Source organism: Oculina patagonica, chromosome 10 (genome assembly GCF_052425735.1).
Source record: "Oculina patagonica isolate OP01 chromosome 10, crgOcupat, whole genome shotgun sequence".
In the NCBI taxonomy this organism is placed as follows: domain Eukaryota; kingdom Metazoa; phylum Cnidaria; class Anthozoa; order Scleractinia; family Oculinidae; genus Oculina; species Oculina patagonica.
In genome coordinates this window covers 11,069,272-11,091,399 of record NC_135767.1, presented here as the reverse complement: position 1 = coordinate 11,091,399, position 22,128 = coordinate 11,069,272, and the positions used below count along the sequence as shown (strand labels likewise).

General features: G+C 38.8%; 1 protein-coding gene across 1 annotated transcript; it reads right to left on the bottom strand.

Annotated features, from left to right (window-relative positions):
- Window positions 1-533: 533 nt before the first annotated feature.
- LOC144628488 (DBH-like monooxygenase protein 1 homolog) lies at window positions 534-21,465 on the bottom strand. Its single transcript, XM_078486596.1, has 14 exons — window positions 21,024-21,465; window positions 12,751-12,897; window positions 11,988-12,164; window positions 10,192-10,275; window positions 9,426-9,611; window positions 8,825-8,927; window positions 8,190-8,356; window positions 6,897-6,969; window positions 5,639-5,724; window positions 5,452-5,490; window positions 4,198-4,257; window positions 3,449-3,573; window positions 2,806-2,932; window positions 534-800 (listed from the first exon to the last, which is right to left on the bottom strand). The coding sequence occupies exons 1-14, from the start codon at window positions 21,294-21,296 to the stop codon at window positions 645-647; spliced, it is 1,803 nt and encodes a 600-aa protein (XP_078342722.1). The 5' UTR covers window positions 21,297-21,465; the 3' UTR covers window positions 534-644.
- Between the last annotated feature and the right edge of the window lie 663 nt (window positions 21,466-22,128).

Sequence of the window (22,128 nt, the reverse complement as noted above, 5' to 3'; positions counted from 1 at the left end):
GACTTACGTTAGAATGACCACGACATTACAATATATTTTGCCTTAAACACTATCTATGAACAGAGACGTTTTGATTGGTAAGTTACTCAGACAGAAATGAAGAACTATTGTGTTTTGTCATAGTTTTTAACTATGGTTTTGTGTGCGATCATGCAAGGCCAAAAAATATGAACTAAAAAACGAGCCTTTCAAGCTTTATGACCATTCTAATCTATTCACTGTGCCCAGAGCAACCATTTTTGTTACTGCACACACAGCTGCCCGGCACAGCTTTGTCGCACTTCAAAGTCCCTTCGCAAAGGCAGTTCCTCTTTTCCAAACCTCCCCCCCCCCCCCCCCCAAAAAAAAAAACCCACTGTGGATTTACTGGCGCTTTTAACAAATGCCAGATTTTTGGAAAACAAGAGAAAAGCTGGTAACTCGCGAGCCGCCCTTTTTCGCAGTCACACGCGCTGCTGCTATGTCAGGAAGTGGGAAAGAGGCGGGTCAGCGCGTTGTATTACAGTTATTTTATAAAACAGCGTAGAACGCACTTTAGGTATGCACTGTTTATTTGACTATAGAGCAAAAAAACTTTGTGCTACAAAGTCGTACACACAACTAAATGTCATACACGCTACTAAATGCTGACCGATGTTGTTTTCTCAGCCACTAAAAACAGCCAGATATACGAGTGTAGCCAGCAGGATCAGGTAGCCTGGTTTGGCTCTGTTACCACTTGACTCAACTACGGGACACTCAGCTTCAGGTTTGTAGGGCGTGTCGATCACTGGCTTGGGCTTTGTCTCACGATGAACACCCTACAAAATGAGGACAAAGACCAGTGACAAACGTTTATGTTGCCTATGTTTTAAGATAGAAAGTAGTGAACTAACTCTAAGGTCTTAAACAATGCCTGAAAATATTCGGAAGTCCTACTCGCACTATATCGCGTATTCGTACTCTGATCTGTACGTCCATAACTGTAGCCTGAGAACTTCAAGAACAAAATAACAGACAACCGCCCATAAAAACGCGCTACGTAAATTAAGGCTGCTCGAACATTTTTTTTTTATTTTTATGCTGTCTATAAACCTGAAAAGTATAGCCTTCTGGACAACTATAACAACTTTTACCAGAGGCGCTGTCGTAGCAACAATAATTAAAAAAAACTCATTAATAATTCATAAAGAAAATACAAAAAAATAAATGTTTAATGAGTGTCTTTATATCTGATAAAGACACGGCTAAACTTTACGTCCAATTTTCTAGGCCAAAATAACCCCAAATCTAAATACTAGCAGTAACCAATAGTTAGGAAGTGCGGGCGGCCATTGTTTTTGCGCGATTGAGGATAGCGTGGGAGAAGCGAGGGAGACGCGTGGGGCTGCGGTTTCCTGCTGTTGATGCGTATTTCAGTTCCTTCTTAGATGTATTTGATGGTATTCTTATGCGAATTTGCGCCCTAGAAATTTTAATTATTACTACTTAATATAAAAAATATGTTAATGAAATGCATTATTATTATTATTAGTTGTTGTTGTTGGTAATATTATTACTCTTACTATGATTTTTGTGCGGATTACACTAAGTGTGTAGAGCAGATTAGAGAAGATTGAAAATATTTACAAATCACGGCGGCGTGAAACAGCGTAAAATCGCTTACAATACTGCAGAATTCCCAGGACAAAATGAACACAAGCAACGCCTTCAACGCTTTCCTTTACTTTTAATGTTAATAAACATACTCCTTTCTATTTTCTGAAGCATTGTAGTAACTTTCTAAATCTATAAACACAACTCAAAACAAAGCGGCTAAATAAACAACTGTCAGAAGCAAGTCCCGATAAAAGATAGGTGTCAGATAACAACAAATGCGTGTCAAATCTGTTCGGCTTCAAAAGTCTCAAAAGCCTAACATTCCGGACTAAAGATGGAAAATGGGAGAAACTTGAAAGAAACTTTGTTACATATTAATTTTCGGTTAAGAGGAAGCCAATAAATGTATTCCAAAGCGTCAAAATATCGAAAATTTCAAAGCCGTGCAATTCGGCATACAAGAATTAATTATTCACTTGTTCACGCTAAAGCAAAAGTTTTGATTTCAGCCAACGGCTTCTGCAGTCAATTATTCACTCAACGGCTTTACCGATCCTTCTGAAAATTCCATCCAAACATTACCATTTTGTTCTCAGAAGTCTTTAGAAGCCGCATTAAGTCTGTGTTCAAGTCTGTGATGTGCATTCAAAACGCATTTGGAAGTGCCATGACACCACGTCTTCGAGCTTCGCGGCCGTGCAAGGAAGATGAATCCTTCATCAGCAAGGTTTTAGCACTCTGTACTCGATGATTTTCCATTTTACAGCTATATCTTACCGAAAATTTGGAGTTTAGCCCCCCGTTGCTGGTACAAGTAAACGCCAAACGTGCTTCGGAAAATTACATTCCTCAATTCCTGTGCTATTCCTGTGCTGGAATTCATGTGATGACCACGGACCTTGAACTCAACACCAGGGCCTTTGCTCCGTCGTTTGCTCACATTCCAGTTGGAAAAACAAAGGAATGTCAAAAATGTGCCCACATTTTGCTTCAAGTCGGCTTAGAAAGTGCCGCTGACTCCAAGAATAGTCTGCGGGCTCGCTTCTGCTCGCCCGCAATTAGTGCAAGAATGAGTTGATCTACATCAGAAGATTTTTAAGCCGTTCAATAAATTCGCAGTACGTGTTTTATCAAGTCTAAAACACTCGGCTGCGCCTCGTGTTTTAAACTTGATAAAACACTGCTGCTCATTTATTAAACATTACATAAACGACTCAAGGTTATTACCTGTATTGGCTCATGTGCACGGCCAGCGCAGTTCATGATCACTTCTTTGGAGTCCCGGTAAGCTTCCTTTAGCCCTGTGTTCACTGCATCAGTCCACCAACTGGGTTTCTCTGGATCGTCACCTTGTCTATACCAAGCAGAGAAACCAAACAAGAAACCCGTGTTGACGTACGGACGTTCACCATAAATAAACGCTTATCGGGATAGTCTGAAAGACACTTTACACGAAGGGTTCCAACGCGCAGTGCAGCCGTTTATAGAACCTTGATTGAGTTTTATTGTATTTATAAAGCGTTTTGGACAAATTGGTGCAAAATGTGGCTTATTTTGATCTGGCGAATTGCAAAAATTATCATAAAAAACTATGATGCAAAACAGTCGAAAAATCTTGCCAGAATCACAGCAAAGCTCAGAGAGGTCGCTTTTTATCAATTTTACCTATCATACAGGCACACAGGTTTTCTGTGATGGCTTCAAACGGCTTAAAAAGCTGCTCGTTCAAATGGTAATTTTTCACGTTTACTTTAGTGACTTGCAGAATTAGGTCGTTTTACATGCCATTGTTGTTTTAGATACATTCGTTTTATGTTTTTTTTCTGACGTTAATAGGGATCGGAGAAAGAAAAGTTTTACTCAAACTTACTTGTAATAAGCCTTAACCCATGCCTGGTATGCCGACCTGTCAGTTGATTTGCAAGTGGTCAGGTTGACCTTGGGATAGTACATGACAAATGACAGGCACATCTCGTCGTATGTTGAGAGTCCTCCCTAAAATAATAAAAAGGAAACAGATAGTCTTCCGTCCTTCAGTTTAAATGATACAAAGATTAAGGGTTTTATGGAACTTATGGAACTTCTCTCAATATATACTGGCCTGTACGGCTTAGAAGGATGCTTGCTTAGCCTGCATAACTTGCCTGAAATCCTGTAAGGCGTGTGCAATACAGCTCTAAGTGTTTATTGCACTGCCCTTCGAATAAAACAGTCCGGGTTCGAGCCGGCCAGTCATGGTTTTGAATTCTTGAGCACAACACTTTACTCTCACAGGGCCACTCTCCACCCGTGACAGGCGTTTCATTGCAGGTGCTTTTAAATGCTGGCGGTAACCCTGTGATTGTCTGCAAGGATAGGATCCAGGGTGGTAGAAACACTTCAAGTCCTTTGATACTACGAATTCTGGAGATAGGCATGAATGAAGGACTTTTCCGATACATTTCACTATCGTAAAAAGGAGTGTGTCACGGCTGAGTATACCGCATGCCTAAATTTTGGCTAAAATCCATGACACAGTCCCTTAAATCTGTTTTTCATGATTATCTGTAACTTACCATTTGAACCTTCCTGTTATCATTTCTCAAATTAGTTTGTTTTTTTTTTGCTGTTGTCACCTACCTCTGTACCTGTTGTGCGATCCTCTGTGTCATAGATACAGACGTTAATCATGGAATCACCCTGCGGGAAAAATACCCATGAGATGAACAATAATCGACACAATTCTCGATCGCTCATTGGCTGAGAGAGAGCTATGGTCGGTAAAAAAAAGACTATGGCAAGACTATGGCAAGAACATAACTTCTAACGCGTCGCAAGGCAATTTTAAGACCTCGAGAGAAACAGTCGCCACTTTCCCAATTAACGGAACCTTTTAAAAGGGTTGTGAAATGTCAGTTGAGACATTTAAGTCGTAATTCCCGACGAACACGTAGGCTTTAATCGGAATAAAGTAATCTAACCAGCTGTCACGTGTGTGCGATTCCGCACTTGTTTTAACTCTAATTTTCGTCGTTGTTGTAAAGACAAATTAACCACAATTTTCTAGTGTACACCCTTACAGACCATGGAAAGGACGTCATAAAATGTCCATACTTTGCACTGCATCCACTCGCCTTGGTTCCACATCAGTTTAAAAACTTTATGGAATAATCTCCATAGTCCATAGGAGTGTAGACCATGGGAAAATGTAGTCGATTTGTAGAGGACGATTATTCTGATGTTTACAATGGAAAGCGTGAACGAAACGAAATACAATCATCCAGCATTATTATACATTAGAATTACTTTGAAACATGTGATTGGTCGAGAGCATTCAGTCAATATACAGTAGCATAAGAACTTGACATGATAACCCAATATCTGCAGCAGATATTGGGTTATCATGACGAGTTCAAAGTCCGCCTAGGTTCCAAGCTCCTCGTTCGTGTAGTGCTGTCAAACTTTTGAAAATATGGCTGAGCGATTTGCCTCAGTTTCCGAAGAGGAATTGAAAGTTTTAATCGAGAATAAAGATTCTAAAAACACCAAGAGAACAGCAAAAACAAGTGTAAAAATTCTGAATACTTGAGGGAGAAGAACCTGGAGGAACCACAAGATAAAACAGCTTTGGCCAATGTTCTAACGAAGTTTTACGCCGGCGCTAGAAAAAGTCAGGTGATAGCAGTCTTCGTTTGCAAATTGTTTGAAAACGTATTATAAAACAATTATTGAAGTCGGTTTTCGCAGATATCGCGAATTATCAAAACCTCGTGTCTGATAACACAGACCTCGGTTTTGATAATTCACGATATCATGCTCAACCTCATCCAATAATTGCTTATTAATCATCGACGTTAAAGGGATTTATTTTTTGATTTTTACGACACTTCTTACCGAAGCAACGTGGACTTCTTTCCTCAATGAATGATATTCCTGCAAACGGAAATCAGAATAACTAAAAACTGTTACCAAATATCAGCTTAAAGTAAATCCAGGTCTGCATGAGCAGGGTTGTTAGGATTTGAAAAATCTAGAGAACAAAGACAAAGCCAAAAAAACGTAGAAATATTGAAACAATCACCTGAAAGTTGAAGTCATAATGGTCATCTCGGGCTATTTCAGGAAGCTCCACATCACCTCTAACATGACGAAGCCAGGTTTTGCGACCTTGACAAACGAGAAAAAAGAAGTTAATAAGTTAGCCAACGAGTACATGTAGGTGCCGTTAAAGTAGAAAGCAAATGAAGATGGGTAAGTAAGTAGGTAGGAAAGAAGTTTGTTCGTTCGTTCGTTCGTTCGTTGTTATTAGCTAGCTAGTTAGTTAGTTAGTTAGTTAGTTAGTTAGTTAGATAGTTAGTTAGTTAGTTAGTTAGTTAGTTAGTTAGTTAGTTAGTTAGTTAGTTAGTTAGTTAGTTAGTTAGTTAGTAAGCTATAGTATGTCATGGAATTGCGACGTAATTTCCACAAACATGCAGCAAGGTCTGTGTACGCCATCGTCGACTGTTATCGATTGGACTTTTTATTTTTTACAAAAACTTTCACACACTTACGCTCGGCCAAGCTAACTGCACTGAAAAGTCACCAGTAAGATGAGTAAACGAAAGCAAACGATCTTACTCATATTTTGTAGAAGTGCGTCTGTGGAATTACTAGTGTTCTCATCCTTTTTGTAAAACTTAACCCTAAAAGGGGCATTTGAAACCGTCGAACGGCAAAGGAAAAGTTCAAAAAACGAAATTCGGATGAGCGTGGCGCAAAAAAATCAAACTTTTAATCGATAGATTTTTTTTTTCATATTCTCGCAAACGTACTGTTAACAAAAGTGATCCGTTAAAAATAAAGCAGGAGCCACCTACCATTTAAGATAGCAAATAGCAAGCGAAGTTAACGCAACGGCTACCCACCCTTTATGTGCTTAGAAAGTTTCATCAGTGCGCGAATTAAGTGCGAAGTAAGGATGCACATAATTAATTAGCTCGAACGTCCTTAAGTCAGCAAGGAACACCTGAAGCTGCAAAATGTAGTGAGGTTTAGCCTGCATGTAACCTTTACCTATTTCCTTTACCGGAAAACGCGAAGGAAACAGGAGACATCTGCAGGCTAGCGAGGTTCAGACCGAAATTATAATTTTAAAGGTATCGTTCTTGACGTTACAGCGAGGATTACCAAATCCCAGCTCAGAATAATTGTGTTATCTGCCCAACCCTTAAACCTCAGAAGAAGACACCAGCTTCGGTCTTTATAGTTCTCTGTATTATGATCACAGTCGTCTAATATATGAAGAAAGTACGTAACAGTTATTTCAACTACTGGTTTTTATTTTGAAATGTAATTTGTACCTGCCAGATGAGTGTGCAACAATATAGCAAAGATATTGATTCCTCCTTTAGGTAGACTAGAGCCCTTAAGTCCCTAAAGATCAGAAATAAAAATTAATACGAAAGCTACTATAAGCAATGTTGTTCTTCAGACACTTGACCTACACAACTAACTAAGTGACTCCCACACCCCTCGCGTAGCTCACCTAGAAGCTGCATCGTCGCTCACGTGACCCTCTGACAGGAGTAAGATGTTATCTAACTGCAGTAAAAGTTTTAATAAAGTTGGGAATTGCTTGGCGCGAGCTTCCTTAAAATAACTGTGTTTGTATTAACGCAAAAATCTTCTTTGCAATTTCCGATATTTGTTGAATATTATCGACAATCGTCAGAATGTCGGGCAAACAAAGAGAGATATAATTATATCCCCATGAACTAATCTCATATTCAAATTGATCAGTAAGAACCTGCATTTTCCCAAATTAACCTAAACAGGTTCTTACATAAATGGTAATTGACGCAAACTTAGGCAGGTGTTAGGCTATTCAGCCATTTCGTTCTGGGAAATTGGCATACCATTTTATTAATATTTTCTGATTGTATCAATAACAATATTTTAACATACAGATTTGGCCAAATCTAAAAGCGTAACTACTCGAAAAAAGATCCATAGCCCAAAGAAATCGTCAACTCCAATATCAGAAACTCCGCCGACACAATCCTATCAAAATTTTGAGTCGAGCCCGCGATCCAATGGAAAACTAACACCTCGTCAGCGGTCAGCTTACTGGTCAGCGGATGCCTTGTTTTGACAGCTGTCAATTGACTATAACATGGAGTCCAATATCAAAAATACAAGCTCCCTTAACGTACTTTGGGATATGAAGAGATAGCATTCTCCTAGGCCTCTCACCGGTCGGGCTTCCTTGGGACTCCCCTCACCCTCCCCCAGAGTCCATACGGTCGGTCGTACGATCACGCGACAACCAAATTTTTGTGGCCTGATGGTTTTACCAAAATTCCTTACGCATGGTGCTCCGCTGGCGCCCTTCGCGCGCTCGCGCTCCGCTATAATTTTCAACATTCGCATTTACATTACAATTTGAGTGATAAGGCTCCTAGGTGTCTCCAAAGAAGATCCAGAATATCGACTTATCTTGTTAATGTTCCCTAAAAGTAAACATTTTTAATCAATTTTAGAAAATAAGAACCTATTTCCAAATTTTAGGCTAAAGAGGTTCTTATAAAGAGGGAGTCTAACTGGTACATTTTAGCCAAACAGGTTCTTAAAAATTAGGTTCTCTTTCTTTGTACCTCTCTTGTACACTCCTTTGTGCAGTAGCCATCGATTTGCCAGTCTGTCTGTTTTGGTGGGATTAACATGGCACTGTTTACACCCGCTCCAACCTGAAGAACTCCTGCATCATATTTCCTTAACTGTTTGGTGTAGAAAAACCTCAAACCAGAACTGTCAATCATCCCTTAAAAACAATTAAAAGGTATCACGCACAGCTTTATACTTATATTTTCTCCAATAATATTTTGCTGTTGTGGTTTTAAGATTTCTTTTAATTTATTTTTTTTGAAAACAACACATTTCTTTACAAAAACAAAAACTAAGCACTACATAAGATAAACTATATGTATAAGGCTTTTTTTTATCGAGGTGGGCTCAAACGTGTAGATTTTAAGGAATTTTAAAAAAAGGCACAAATGTCCAGTCCCCTCCCAAGCACTCGCTCGTCCATTGTTCAAATGTCGCATATGATGGTTGTACACTACAAACAGTAATAGGGGGAAAGGTTTCTGAATATTTAACGTAAGAGTTAAAAGTTGGGTTCATTTCCCAGCACAAAACGGTAGTAAGACACAAAAATAAGTAACAATGAGGTAGCCTGATCATGAAACACCAATACGATAGTTTATGTAAAGTTCATTTAATCAAATACCTTCTTTATTTTCAGGATTGTCGTAGTGTATCTCCAATATGACGACCTTTGGACTGTCAGCTTTTCCGATTGGAAATCCAGCGTGCTCAGGATAATAGAAGTCCTTGTAATGAAAGTTTTTTGCCTTAGTACTGAGAGGCATCGAGTAATCTTATAGATGGAGGTCGGACATCCGATTGGGAAGGAGCCATTGCCCTAGACTCATTAATTCCTCTTTTAATAGGGGGAGGGGTGTTCGTGTTGGGTGGGATGCCTCCGTGTATAACCCCAGGGGAAACAGAATCACAGCATCAGTTATTTAGGTCCAGTATTGTGGTCTAAACTGAACAGCGGGTTAAAACAATCAGAGACATTAAATCTATTAAAGAAAAGAAAAAGAACAATGAAACTTAAAGAGCTTTTAGAACAACCATGCTGTTGACTATTATGTGACAATGTTAAATACAATTAATTTTTGCTGTTTAATGTTTCAGCTCCTTTAGTATGTTTCACCAATCAACAGCCCGTATTCACAGGAAGCTAGAGCCTGTTATACACTTAAATAAAGTTATCATTATCATGATTTTATTACAGTGATGGTTGTGTGCCAAAATTTACTTACTTTTCCACCTATTGCCCAAGCAGCAATAGCTGTTACTCCTGTACACTCCTCGACCTCGGGAGGCATATTAGAAGCATAACACATGCCAGTGTAGTTCAAGTGGTGTTTTGGGAAGTTATCGCTGCACTCGTACAGCAACATGTGATGAACCACGCCCTCGTGACCAGCTTGAATGATTGGCTCAACCTGAGTTTGAAACAAAAGCATAAACATCTTCCATGAGCACTGAGAATACAAGAGGATCGATGGTTTTCGTGTTAGTAGGTTTGATACATTGGAACTTTTTGTTTATGTATGGACAGCTGCTGCAAGTGTTTGAATGTGGTTTATCTGGACAGCCATATTGTTGAAGACATTCGTTTTGAAAAATTGTTTGTTTATTTTATTTTATATCTATTCTTCGCCCTGAAACACTTTTTCAACGAAAATCGCACTCCTCGGGTGTCTGTTGCCTGCTTCAAAGTGCCCGTTGTTCGTTTTAGGCCCCGTCCACACTGATCAGGGTAAATTTGAAAACGGAGAAATTTCAAAACGCCAGGTAAAATGTTTTCCGTCCACATTAACCCGGGTAAATTCTAAAACGATACCAACTTTGGAGAGCGTTTTTAAAAGCTCCGTGACCAAAAAACGCCGTTTCAGTGTTGATGGTTGGCCTATCCGGGTAAAAATAGGTGCGTTTTTAAATTTACCCGGGTCAGTGTGGACGGGGCCTTAGAGAGGTTTCCTTAAAACCAGAGTTGACTGTATATTCAGATGATATTGTTACCTTAACAATATGGTGCGTCTCATTTAATTTAGGAATCTCGAATACACCACATATGTAGCTGGTGCGCTCGCTTGGAACAGCAGTCTGAAAAATAAAACAGATGTCGACATTGTCAATAAATACTTCTCCACATTATGAAATGTAGTGGTGCTAATCCTGGTCATTTCGAAGACTTTATCTTAAGGTGTGAAATGTCAATCTAGGTAAAAAGGTAAAGCAATCTCATTTATAAACGGTTTCTGTAAGGGCGAACCCTTACAGAAACATATAAAAAGGGGCCGATAAAACAAATACTAAACAAACATAACATTGTTAAGAATCCCAGCTGGCAGCAGGCTGATCATTTGAGTATTTACAAAGTGTGGAAAAATCGAACTTGGAACCACCGAACCCAAATCCATCTATTGGCATTGAGGAGGTTTTGAACCCGGGACCCTCGGATTACAAGTCCAGCGCCCTAACAACTAGGCCACTGTACGCCACGCGGTAAACATAAGAGACCAAAGAAAATGAAATGGTTTCTTTCTCTTAGGGCCCATGATTCTTTTTATTTAACAGCGATTCATTCATTTTTCGCCTCTCATTGCATTCTATTGAGGAGGACGCAGTAAAACATGGTAGCATCATGATCATCGCAGACATCTGGCATTCCCATTGTAGATCAAACATGCTTATTTGATCACTGATGTTCTATGCATATGGTGGTGTTGAATTTTATTTTGCTAGCAAGGTTGTTTCTAGATTTCTGTTAAGTCAAGGATAGACAGAATCTACAATACCCCATCCCCACTGTTATGTAATATTTCAAAAACGAGTGCGAGTGTTTCATCGGGGTTTCCAAACACGAGAAAACTGATGAAAGCACGAGGCCGTAGGCCGAGTGCTTTTATTGTTTTCGAGTGTTTGGAAACCCCGATGAAACACGAAGCACGAGTTTTTGAAATAGCTTCTCAATCGGCGCCTAATTGCAAACAAAAGATATTATTCACGAAAACTTAATTTTTGATTTCTTTTGTTTAATTAGCGTACAGTTTGAAATCGGGGCCTTATTGCAAACAAAGGTTATTTTTCACGTTAACATTTAATTGGTACTATCTTTTGTTTAATTAGCGCATACTTCAGTTGGTGATGATTATGTAAGATCCGTGTTTTTCACAACTAAGCTTGTTTACTTCAAGCCGCCACAATTTGCATGCAGTGGCGTCCTGCTAGTTTTGAAACGTGGACGGGTTAACTGAGGATGAATCTCGCCGGTTTCGGCCGCCTAAAAGTGTGCAAGAAGATTTCTTGCTTGCACAGTCCAACCGTAGAAGTACACAATGCTGATCCTAGCAGTATGCAGGACGCGTGTCACATATCAACCTAGTAAATGGCCCAGCTTACAACGAGTCTCTCGTAGCTCAGTTGGTTAGAGCGCCCAACCGGTATCTGGGAGGCCATGGGTTCGATTCCCGTCGGGGACTCAGATTTTTTCTTTGTCCCACGCTCGTGTCATGTTGAATAATTTCTTCACTATTTATCACTGCGCTTGAAATTTACTATCTTTATTATTGAATATTACATTGTTTTCGGGGGCTGGGGCGAAAGGAAAAGGATTTCGTCACTCAGTGCTATTATGTCCGTTGCAGCCCCCACCCCACCCAACAACCACCTCCTGCTTAGATGTCCCGAGGACTTGCCTATTGAAATATAGAAACGATGGGTGGCAATTTTTTTTGCAATGATTATTAAGCCATACTCCCCTTTAAATGTTTTAAGATTGATATGGGTATATGCGAGGTTTCTCAACTTCCTACCTTGTTATGCTTTATTTCGAATGTCTTAGCATCTGATGGTAAGGTTGGTATTTTTTCAAGACTGTTCAGCAGTAAGAGACTTCTCGGTCCCCTGTTTCCAGGACTGTGCTGTGAAATGTCGTTTTCTGAGGACGGGTCATCAGGGTGATAAGCATAAATAACTTTGGTCGTTCCAGCCTGGAAAGAAAAATACAAAAACCATAATGTTATTATCTGCATTGCCATCAGTTTGTTTTAAATACATATTGGATCGATGGTCAAGTTGTTAGGATAGATAATTAAATTTACAAGAGGTACAAGAGTTTGGTCAGTTAGTTAGTTAGTTAGTTAGTTAGTTAGTTAGTTAGTTAGTTAGTTAGTTGGTTAATTTAGTTGTTATAATGTTAGATAGTTAGTTAGTAAATACAAGACCCTACAAGCTAACCGATCGTGTTTAAATAAAAGTTGTTGTTGTTGTTGTTGGGTTTCTTTTAAAGAGGGTCTCAGTAACAATGAACAGTTAATACAATAAAACAGAGTAAGGAGACGTTATGGGTGAAATATTTTGGCGAAATTCGACCACTTATGTGCATTCGATCCATTTGCGCAGTTTTCACCCAGATGTTTGAATTCTCTCAATAGTTTCCAAGACAAACAAAACATGCTCTAGCATCCCAATGATGGAGACTGAGGGAAGATGTAGAAAGCGGAGCTATGATCAGAAATAATGAGTCACTTGGTCGGCTAAATGACTTTCTTATTAAATAGGCGTTTACAAACTAACCTCAATTTTGTTGTCCTGTGGATCGCAAGTGTCAAACTTTCTTTTAAACTTCATTGTCGTTTTCCCATTCTTCTCCGTCAGTGAAATCAATTCATAGTCCTGCTGAGAATCAATCTCTGGCATCATGCGACCATCTGCATGTCGATCCTATAACACAGTGAGGGATGTAAGTGGTTTACATTTATTGCATATTTTTAACTTGGGATTCATAGTTATAAGGTAAATTTAGGCTAATACAGCTTATCAGCGCTACTTGTTACCTGGCAACTTATTATGGACAATTATAGCTTAATAGCAAACAAAGGGCCTCTTCATATGAGCCCGGTAAACAGGCTGTCCCATATTTTCTCATATAACACTCCAGCCTGGTTACCGGGATGAAACTTTTTTTGTGAAAATACCTTGGCCTTCGCAACTAGGCGGTCAAAATGGCATCATTTTGCCTTGTATGTAATTCCACTTTTTATAGAAGTTTGCCAATTAGCTTTATTAGTAAAGGCACAAGTATCGATAAAGCTACGCTAGTCACGAACGATGCAACTTTATGTGTCGCCATTCGGGCTGAAATTTCCCATATGAACAGACGACAAAATTCGTCCTGGTAACAGAGACAACCCGTTTACCGGCTCTTATGAAGAGGCCTGAAGCCTTTCCCACGGACTTGACAATGGTTTTTTTTTTTTTTTTTGTATTTTGATATTTTTATTTAGTATTGGAAGTTTCTTACATCTTACAAAGAAAAAAAAGACACAATTACTTACATACACATACAAAAAAAAAACTACGCGCATATTACAAGCACAAGAGACCCTTTCTAGATTACAACAAATTATTCTAAATTACCTAAAAACTTAAACTTCTTAAACTTTTGCGCAGTTTTAAAGGATTATCATACTTCAACATACTTGCCCCATTTGTTTTCATGGACAGGCCATTTGTTATTTGATTTGGCAATATTAGTTTCAAGTTGGTAAATTTTCTTAACTTGAACCTTAAATATAATAATAGAAGGTTTTACCTTATTACATCTACACCAATATATATGTTTTTTTGCAATTAATAAAATATGGTTGGTAAACAAGTTCTTTTCATCGGTTATACCTAACATTATATCTTTAAGACTTAGGGATTTTATTTGAATATTCTGCTGGCCCATCCATTTTATAACTTCTGCCCAAAACTTCACGGTATAGTGGCAAGTTGAAAAAATATGTTCGAGAGATTCGTCTGCTTCTCCGCAAAAAGAACAGGCTGGGGATGATGTTAGTCCAGCTTTGCTTAAGAGGACATTTGTTGCAAGACATCTGTTGAGAAGTTTATATTGAAATTCCCGCGATTTTGTGTCCAAAGCAACACGATGTGGCAAACGATAGATTTTCTTCCAATTCAGTTCATCATCATTTTTGAACAGAGCGTTGTATTTAAGTTGAGCTGTAGGTGGAGTAATGATTCTATTTCGGAGTTCCTTGTAAATAGCCTTGGATACAACTTTAGAAATTAAGACATTTTGCCCGTTTAACTGTAGCTGGGTTTGATTTTGTGTGTTGAAGGGCTCCATGTCTTTATAGTTGTACGTTCGTAGAAATCTCCGCCATTCAGCTGGAAGGGCATCAATTACACAACAAAGTTTAAATGCATCCAACGGAGAGATTCTAAGTTCCCTCAACTTATGTCTTGTAATGAGCTCGTTATTATCAGAGACCAGGTCTCCTAATCTAAGTATGCCCTTATCTACAAGTCCATGATTGTACACTGATTTCCCATTAATACAGATAGCTTTATTGTTCCACAGAATGATTTTTGAAAAATCATCACCTGCGAGATTGTTTACAATATCTTGCCTTGCCGCCGAACATTCTGCAAAATATTTCAAGCATTCTTCATAGAAAGTTGGTAGTTTGACGGGCAATTTTTTTTACATCAAAGTCACAACAAAGAATAAACTTGCCACCAACAGGTTTTAGATAGTGCAGTAAAATCGTTTTCCAGTTGCTGGGTTGTTTACTTGCGAGTCTTTTACAACAAAGAATTCTCTGATTTTTTATAATTGAGTCGAGGTGTGGAGCTTTGAGTCCACCATCTTCAACCTCGCTTACAAGAGCAAGACGTTTGACTTTGTCTCTGCCTTTCCAAATAAAGTCAAAAATAATTTTATTTGCTTCATTAACGAATTCTTTATTTAAACAAATCATACTCGCGCGGTATAAGATTACTGGGATAATGAACGTTTTAACTATTTGAATTCTACCAATAAGGGTCAAATCTCTCCACCTCCATATTTTTAACTTTTTCTTAATAGAGTCGACCAATTCATCAAAATTTAACTGTTGTTTAGTACGATTGTCGTATGTGAAATATATTCCGAGGATTTTGAGAGCTTTTTTAATCTTTATACCGTTAAAAAGGTTAAAGTCGGGGAATAATTTTATGGAGTTTCCAAGTAACATAATTTCTGATTTGTCACGATTAATGTTAAGTCCAGAGCACTCTCCAAACAATTCTAGAAGTTTGAGAAATCTTAATATAGAACTATCGTTCAGGAGAAAAGCCGTTAAATCATCTGCAAAAACCTGCAGTTTTATTTCTTCTCCATCTACCATGATTCCCTGAATGTTTTTGTTGCTTCGTATACTTATATTTAAAATCTCCAGGACAATGATGAACAGATAGGAGGAAAGTGGATCTCCTTGCCTTACACCTCGCTGTATTTCAAAGGGAGCAGTAGCAAAACCGTTGTTCATCACGCAACTTGATATATTATTGTAAAAAGTCTTAATTCATTGAATAAACGAAGGTCCGAAGCGAAAAGCAAAAAGTGTGCGAAACAGAAAGTCCCTATTAACAGAATCAAATGCTTTTTTGAAATAACTGCAACGAGTCTTCCCTGAATCTGATATTTTTTAGTGTAATCCAAAACGTCGTCGATAGATCTTACAGCATCGCAGATAGTTCTGTCTTTGACATACGCACTTTGATTATGGTGTATGATGTTAGGAAGAACAGCTTCTAGTCTTTTTGCGATGGCTTTTGAGCCAATTTTTACGTCAACATTAATGAGCGATATAGGCCTCCAATTTGATATAACCCTTCTGTCTTTGTCTTTCTTTCCAATTAGTGTTATGATTGCTCGCTTTTGTGAGCTTGACAACTCTCCGTGATCATATGAGTAATTTAGGCTCTCCACCATCAGATTTCCGACAATGTTCCAAAATGCCACATAGAATTCTACTGTTAGGCCATCTTCGCCCGGTGATTTGTTATTCTCAAATAATTGAAGACTTTTAAAACATTCAGTAACTGTGAATTTCCCTTCACAAATTTGAGCATCATCAGCCGTGAGTTTGGGTATTTCAGGGTTCTCAAGAAAAAAGTTGAGCGAGTCTGTTGGTGGAGTTAAAGAGTCATCTTTGTAAAGATCCGTATAGAACTTTTCAATCTCATGCATAACATTTTTTGGATCAGTGATTAAAGTGCCCTCCTTATTAAAAACCTTGCGGACGGAGCTTTTCGCCTTTTTGTGTGATTCGAGGTTTAAAAAATATCTATTACTTTTCTCTCCCTTTTCATACCAGGTTGCTTTTGATCGAATTATTGCGCCTTGAGCTAGATTTTCATATAAATTATCATACTCAATCTTTAAATATTCTAATTGCTGAAGGTTTTCATCGGATGGGTATTGTGCACAATTTTCTTCGCAGTTTTTCAAAGAAGCCTCGATGTCTATTACCTTTTGCCTTTTTTTTACGCGCCTTTTCTTTGCCGTATTTCATCGATACCTGTCGTATTCTGTATTTTATTAAGTCCCACACGAGCCTTTTGTCGGTAATTGTGTTGAATTCATCCAACCAGATTGGCATACTCTCATTGATTAATGTGATGAAGTTGTCATCCTCCGCCAGGCTGGCGTTAAATTTCCAAAAAGAAGGGCCGTGTTGTTGCTTACTTATGTTATTGAAATGGAGCATAATTGCCGAATGATCGGAATTTATGGAGGAGACAATATCAGTTCTTACAATGTCTTCCTGACAAGCGTCGCTTATTAACCAATAATCAAGTCTTCTTTGGATAATCGGACGTTTTTGCCTCCAAGTGAATCGTTTAGATTCGGGATTTCGTATTCTCCATATATCTACTAAATCATAATCTAAGCATAAGTCGCTAATATTTTTTGTGGAATCTTTTTTTGACGGGTTACCACCAGAACAGTCAAGATCAGTGTCGAGCGCAACATTAAAGTCACCTCCAACAAATATTTTTTGCTCTTTATCGGCAACAAAACTTTCAATGATCTTATTAACGTTTTCAAAAAAAACACATTGCTCTTGCACCTTATTAGGCGCATAAATATTTACAAGCAGGAAAGCTGAGCTTTGCACTTCAGCTTCTATTATTAGGTAGCGTCCTTCATTATCGGCATTGACAGAATTTAATTTGAAATCTAAATCACTCCTTACTAGAGCCATTACTCCACAGCTGTGATTAGTACCATGTGAAAAAAAGAGCTTACCTTGCCATTGTGTTTTCCAGATGTCTTCAACTTCCTCCGTGCTGTATGTTTCTTGTAGAAATACAATGTCATATTTACGTTCATTCAACCACATAAAAAGAGCCTTTCTTTTCTTTGCAGACCGAATCCCTCGAACATTTAGTGAAAGAAGTTTAAAATCAGCATATTCTTTCTCGAAAGGAGCAAATGATCATGCGAAAGAATTGAATGACTGCGCAAAAGTGCGAAAAAGGTGAAAGAGAATTTATAATCTGCCCGAGGTCTCTTGCGTCTCACGTTTTTAACACATTTAACACAAGACAAAAGAAACTTACACAATAACACTAAACATGCTAAATAAGAGGCAGCAGATATTTTGTATCTGTAGCGCTGCCTAAGGAATTTGAGGCTATTCATATGTGTAATGATACGCACCCGCTTTAAAATTCAAAACAAACGGTCAGCTAGTTGACAGCAAAATTAACATAGCCTTGGTAGCACACAATAAATTGTTCCTCTAAGGAGTGTTTATCGAACAAAAATAAATTTATAACGGAACTAGTTCGCCATCAATGAAAAGTTTGTCGGGTTCAGGTTTGCTGAAGTAGGCCAATTTACCCTCTTCTCGCGCTTTTTTCATTTTTGGCCACTGGAGCTTTCTTCTGCGTCTAATTTCCTCTGGAAAGTCGGCATACACCTTTACATCTGTATCCGCCGCTTCTCCCAGCTCTCTAACGCTCTTAAATTAAATATACATTCTCGCTCTTGGAATCTTAAGAAGCGGGCGATGATCGGTCGTGTTTGGCCTTGCACTCTTTTACCCAGCCGATGGGCCCTTTGAAATTCGATTTCGTCTGAATCGGGAATGTTGAGCTCATCTCTAAAGAATTTGTGCAACACCTCTGCAGTGTTTTCTTGACCTTGCGTCGATCGCTTCAGGTATTCCAAAAAAGCGTACGTTCTCTCTTCGGCTGTAAACCTCTTGGTAGAGAAGTTTGTCTTCAAGCTCCTTGATTTTGCGTGTATTTTCGTCGTCTTTCGCTTTTAAATCTTCTATCTGAGAGTTCGCAAACACTATTCCCTTTTCAATCTCTGCGACATTACTCTGGATCACTTTGGTTTTCTCGTTCACATGGTCTAATTCGGTGCGGTTTTTGCTTACCGCTACTTCAACATTTTCCAGGCGTTCGAATAAACCTTCCAACTTTTCCAACTTCGTTTCGACGCTGTCGAGCCTGCTCAAAATTGCTTCTAGTTGGGTTGTAATTTTCTCCATGTTTCGTGCCGTGGCAGACTCGTCGGTGAAAGCTTCACACCCCTCTGTAACAGACCTGGTGAAACCCGACCTGGTGGGTTGTTTTGCCCTCCCTGGTGGAAATTTGACCTCCCTGGTCCCTGGTGAATATCTAAAAAATCCCTGGTCAATTTTATTTCTCCCTGGTGAAGAATTTTGTTTACCTGGTCAGGAAAAAATCAACCAAAATCTTTCTGCTGGCTTTAATAAACAGAAGAAAACGACGCGCGGCAACAAGATAATTTAATAATTGACTATAACTTGATGTAAATATAGCAAAAGGTAATTGTTAACTTTTTTCTATTGTTTTTGTCGCTTGTTCCGTTGTCAAGCACATCACTGAAGAGACAAAACAGATCTGTTTCCTTTTCTGTATGTAATACGAGCTTGTGAATGATTCAGAGCGATTTGAACAGCGCGCGCGGCCCAAAACAAATGTGTGGAAGTATTTTTGACCCGGCTTTCTACAGCGTTTTATCGAATAACTACGCAGAGGATAATCAGCTTGACCGAAATAATTCTTGGTGAGTATACATACATCTAAAGGAATCATTTTAAGGCGACAACGTCAGTCCATCGCCTTATATCATAAGGCGGTCGGCGGAATTTGTTCTTCTATTCGTCATCGCTTCTGCATGCATTGCGTGCCGTGTATGATCTCTGATGGACAAAAACGTGCGAGAATTTCAGAGCATTTCAGGAATATAACACGACTGCTTCAAGTCCAAGTAGAAACTGACAGTGTCAATAGTATGATTATACTCATTGGCTCATTGTGACAATGATTTGCTAAATTTGACCCATTGCGGATCTAGTGGCTGTAATGCACTGTTCGATACAAAGAACGCTCGGGGATCGCAAAACGGCCCGTTTGCCGTATAACGCGAAAGCCTAAAAGGACTTGTTATAAGAGAAATTAAGTCCGATGCCTTTATTCGATTCTGTTTTTCCTTTGCCACTTTTCTCCGTCTAAGAGCAGGATACAAAGAGTATATTACTTCAGTTGTTTACGTACAATGCGAAAAAACGACGGTGTCATCTACAGCCGTTAGGCGACATCGGTGCGGAAAATTGTGCACGATTACCCCGCTAAGTTTATTGCATACAAAAAGTAAGTATTCAACCTGGTGGATTTTTTACTTCCCTGGTCGATTTTGGTTGAAAACCTGGTGGAAAATCAGGTGTCACCAGGTCTGTTACAAAGGGGTGTTTTAGTCAGACTTTGGGCTGTCCTGGCAAATTTTTTCCCCTCTGGCGAGGAAATATCACTATCCGAGCTTCCACTTCCCCTGTCTTTTCTTTTTGCAGCTAAAACTGTACTACTGGCCATAAAAAGTAAACTTTAGCTTAAACTTTAGCGGGAGCGATTTGATACACGTCCTCACACCATGGTCGCCCCAATCCCCCTTGACAATGGTTTTGCATTCTTTCAAAGTGCCGTAGGTCAGGCAGCTTTGTTATAACCTGACTCGAATTCTTATCTTATGGGTGACTGCACTGACGTATGCAGATATCTGCACGGGCAAGGCACTCAGGTAACATTGCAGAAAATAAAAAAAATATCACGCTACAGTGAAGCCAGTTTTCGCTTGTCTCAAACTTTCCCACGGCCTCAATGGTTTAGCAATCTCGGAAAGTGGCGGAGGTTTGACATTTTTGTAAATAATTATTCAACTCGCCTCTAATGATTCCGTTAGAAAAAAATACGCCAACTCAGCAGTTTTGACAAGTGCCCATCAATCATGTAATCTTCAATTTGAGTTCCTGTCAGTAATTACCTCACCACAATAGCACAGTTGCATACGTCGACACAAAAGTTTTTATTTAATTAGTTTTCAAAGAAACAGACAATGCAAATGAACTGGTTATTAAAAATTTGCGATTTCTTGTTTTTCTTTTGTTTACCCCGTTGGCTAAAAACAGCCGCATTAAAGAGTTCAATTTGGAGTTTGAGGGGCAGCTGCATCAGACAGAATTAATTTGCCTTTATTTGGATACAATATACGTATGTATGTTTTGCTTTTAAGCCGATTTGCTTGTACCGCAATATAACTGAGAAATGATAACAACTCGGGAGACATCGTATTAAATTGGTTGGCAATGTTTTCCTTTCTTTGCTGCAGCCGGTACTGAACTTAATACATCTTAATTTAAGAAGCTTCTTGCAATCTGAATGGAATAACACTTAAATTCCTTGTGCGTATTGGCAAATATATTTTAGCTGTAATTTCAGACATTCAAGTGCAAATTAGTGCCAGCGGTGACAGTTGAGACCGATTGTATCCGGCTATGATCGCGCATATTTGTTAAGCATGCTGACCTTGGTGCCAGAGATATTCTTCAAGGGTTTTCCATCTAGAGTTTTTTTCAATCGAATTTGAGCTTAAAAAAACCTCTGGGAACGGAGTTAATTGCATGACCTGCGAACGCAGATGAATTGAGGATTATATATTGTATCAGGCGGAAAAATAATATTTTTAGTCTATTACCTACCTTGAAGTAAGGTTTGCCATCTTTCACCCAGCCGATGACAATATCAGCTCCTTTCATCTTGCCTTGACCAGTGGAGATTCCAAACCCGATCCATCCAGTTGTTTTGGCTTCCACCGTGAAAAGAATCTCTTTGTTTGCAGTGCTGACATTCCAGTACAGCTTCACATTTTCATCTTCATCCAGAGGAGCAAAGAAAGAATGCTCTAATGCAAGATCAGCTGAGGCTTGCAACACAAATAAATGTGCAAGGAAGACGCACAGTGAAAATATCATCCTGCTTTGTCAACGACGGCAGCTTGCTTAGCGCTTGTTGTGGGCGCTATTTATAAAATAAGCTTTTCGTTCACTGATATAGGGATTACGTAAGGTCTTTGTTACTGAAAAATACAAAAGTGGCAAATAAAGCAAAACAAAAAAATTCAGTACTTTTCATTGTGATGTTAATTGTAACCCCGATTATAACATGACGCAGCAATTTCCATAATTAACACACACAAGTAATTAACAACACAATCAATCTGCGAGTAATCATTCTGCGCACGGTAGTTGTCGTGAACGGTTAAAATAAATACTAACGGATCCTAACGACTTCGTCGTTGTCCCACGGTAAGGACTTCATACATATATGTATCTTATTCACCGTGGTGGCGTAGGACCCTTGCTGGTACGTATTCAGTTGAAGAGAAATATGCACAAACTGTGACGTCTGAAGTCGATAATAGCGAAATATTCATAAACATATACCTTATTCTCACTTAATTTCGCGAGTACTTAATTTCGCGATTTTCGCGATTTTGAAAAAATCGCGAAATTTAATGCTCGCGAAATATAGGACACGCGAAGTTTAAAATCGCGAACTTTAATATCGTACTGATAATATACAAAATAATGAAACTCGATGTGTTTTATCATAGTTATTCTAACATGTCTGAGCTTCATGTTTAGGAGTTTTTTGTTTAATTTTGTCCATTTATAGTTATCTCCCACTCTATCAGTCGCACTGTTCGAACTGTTCTCTGCCACCAAGTTCCTCAAAATCTCGCTCTTGCAGTCGTAGATGAACCTATTAGGGATTTAGACTGTTGAATACCTTATGTTTTCTTTG

Excerpts from the sequence above, each read along its gene's own strand:
- LOC144628488 (XM_078486596.1), bottom strand. The coding sequence starts at position 21,296 with ATGATATTTTCACTGTGCGTCTTCCTTGCACATTTATTTGTGTTGCAA. Across the intron at positions 9,612-10,191 it reads AGACGCACCATATTGTTAAG|GTTGAGCCAATCATTCAAGC; the intron begins GTAACAATATCA and ends TTTCAAACTCAG. Across the intron at positions 6,970-8,189 it reads CAAAGGAGTGTACAAGAGAG|GGACTTAAGGGCTCTAGTCT; the intron begins GTACAAAGAAAG and ends TCTGATCTTTAG.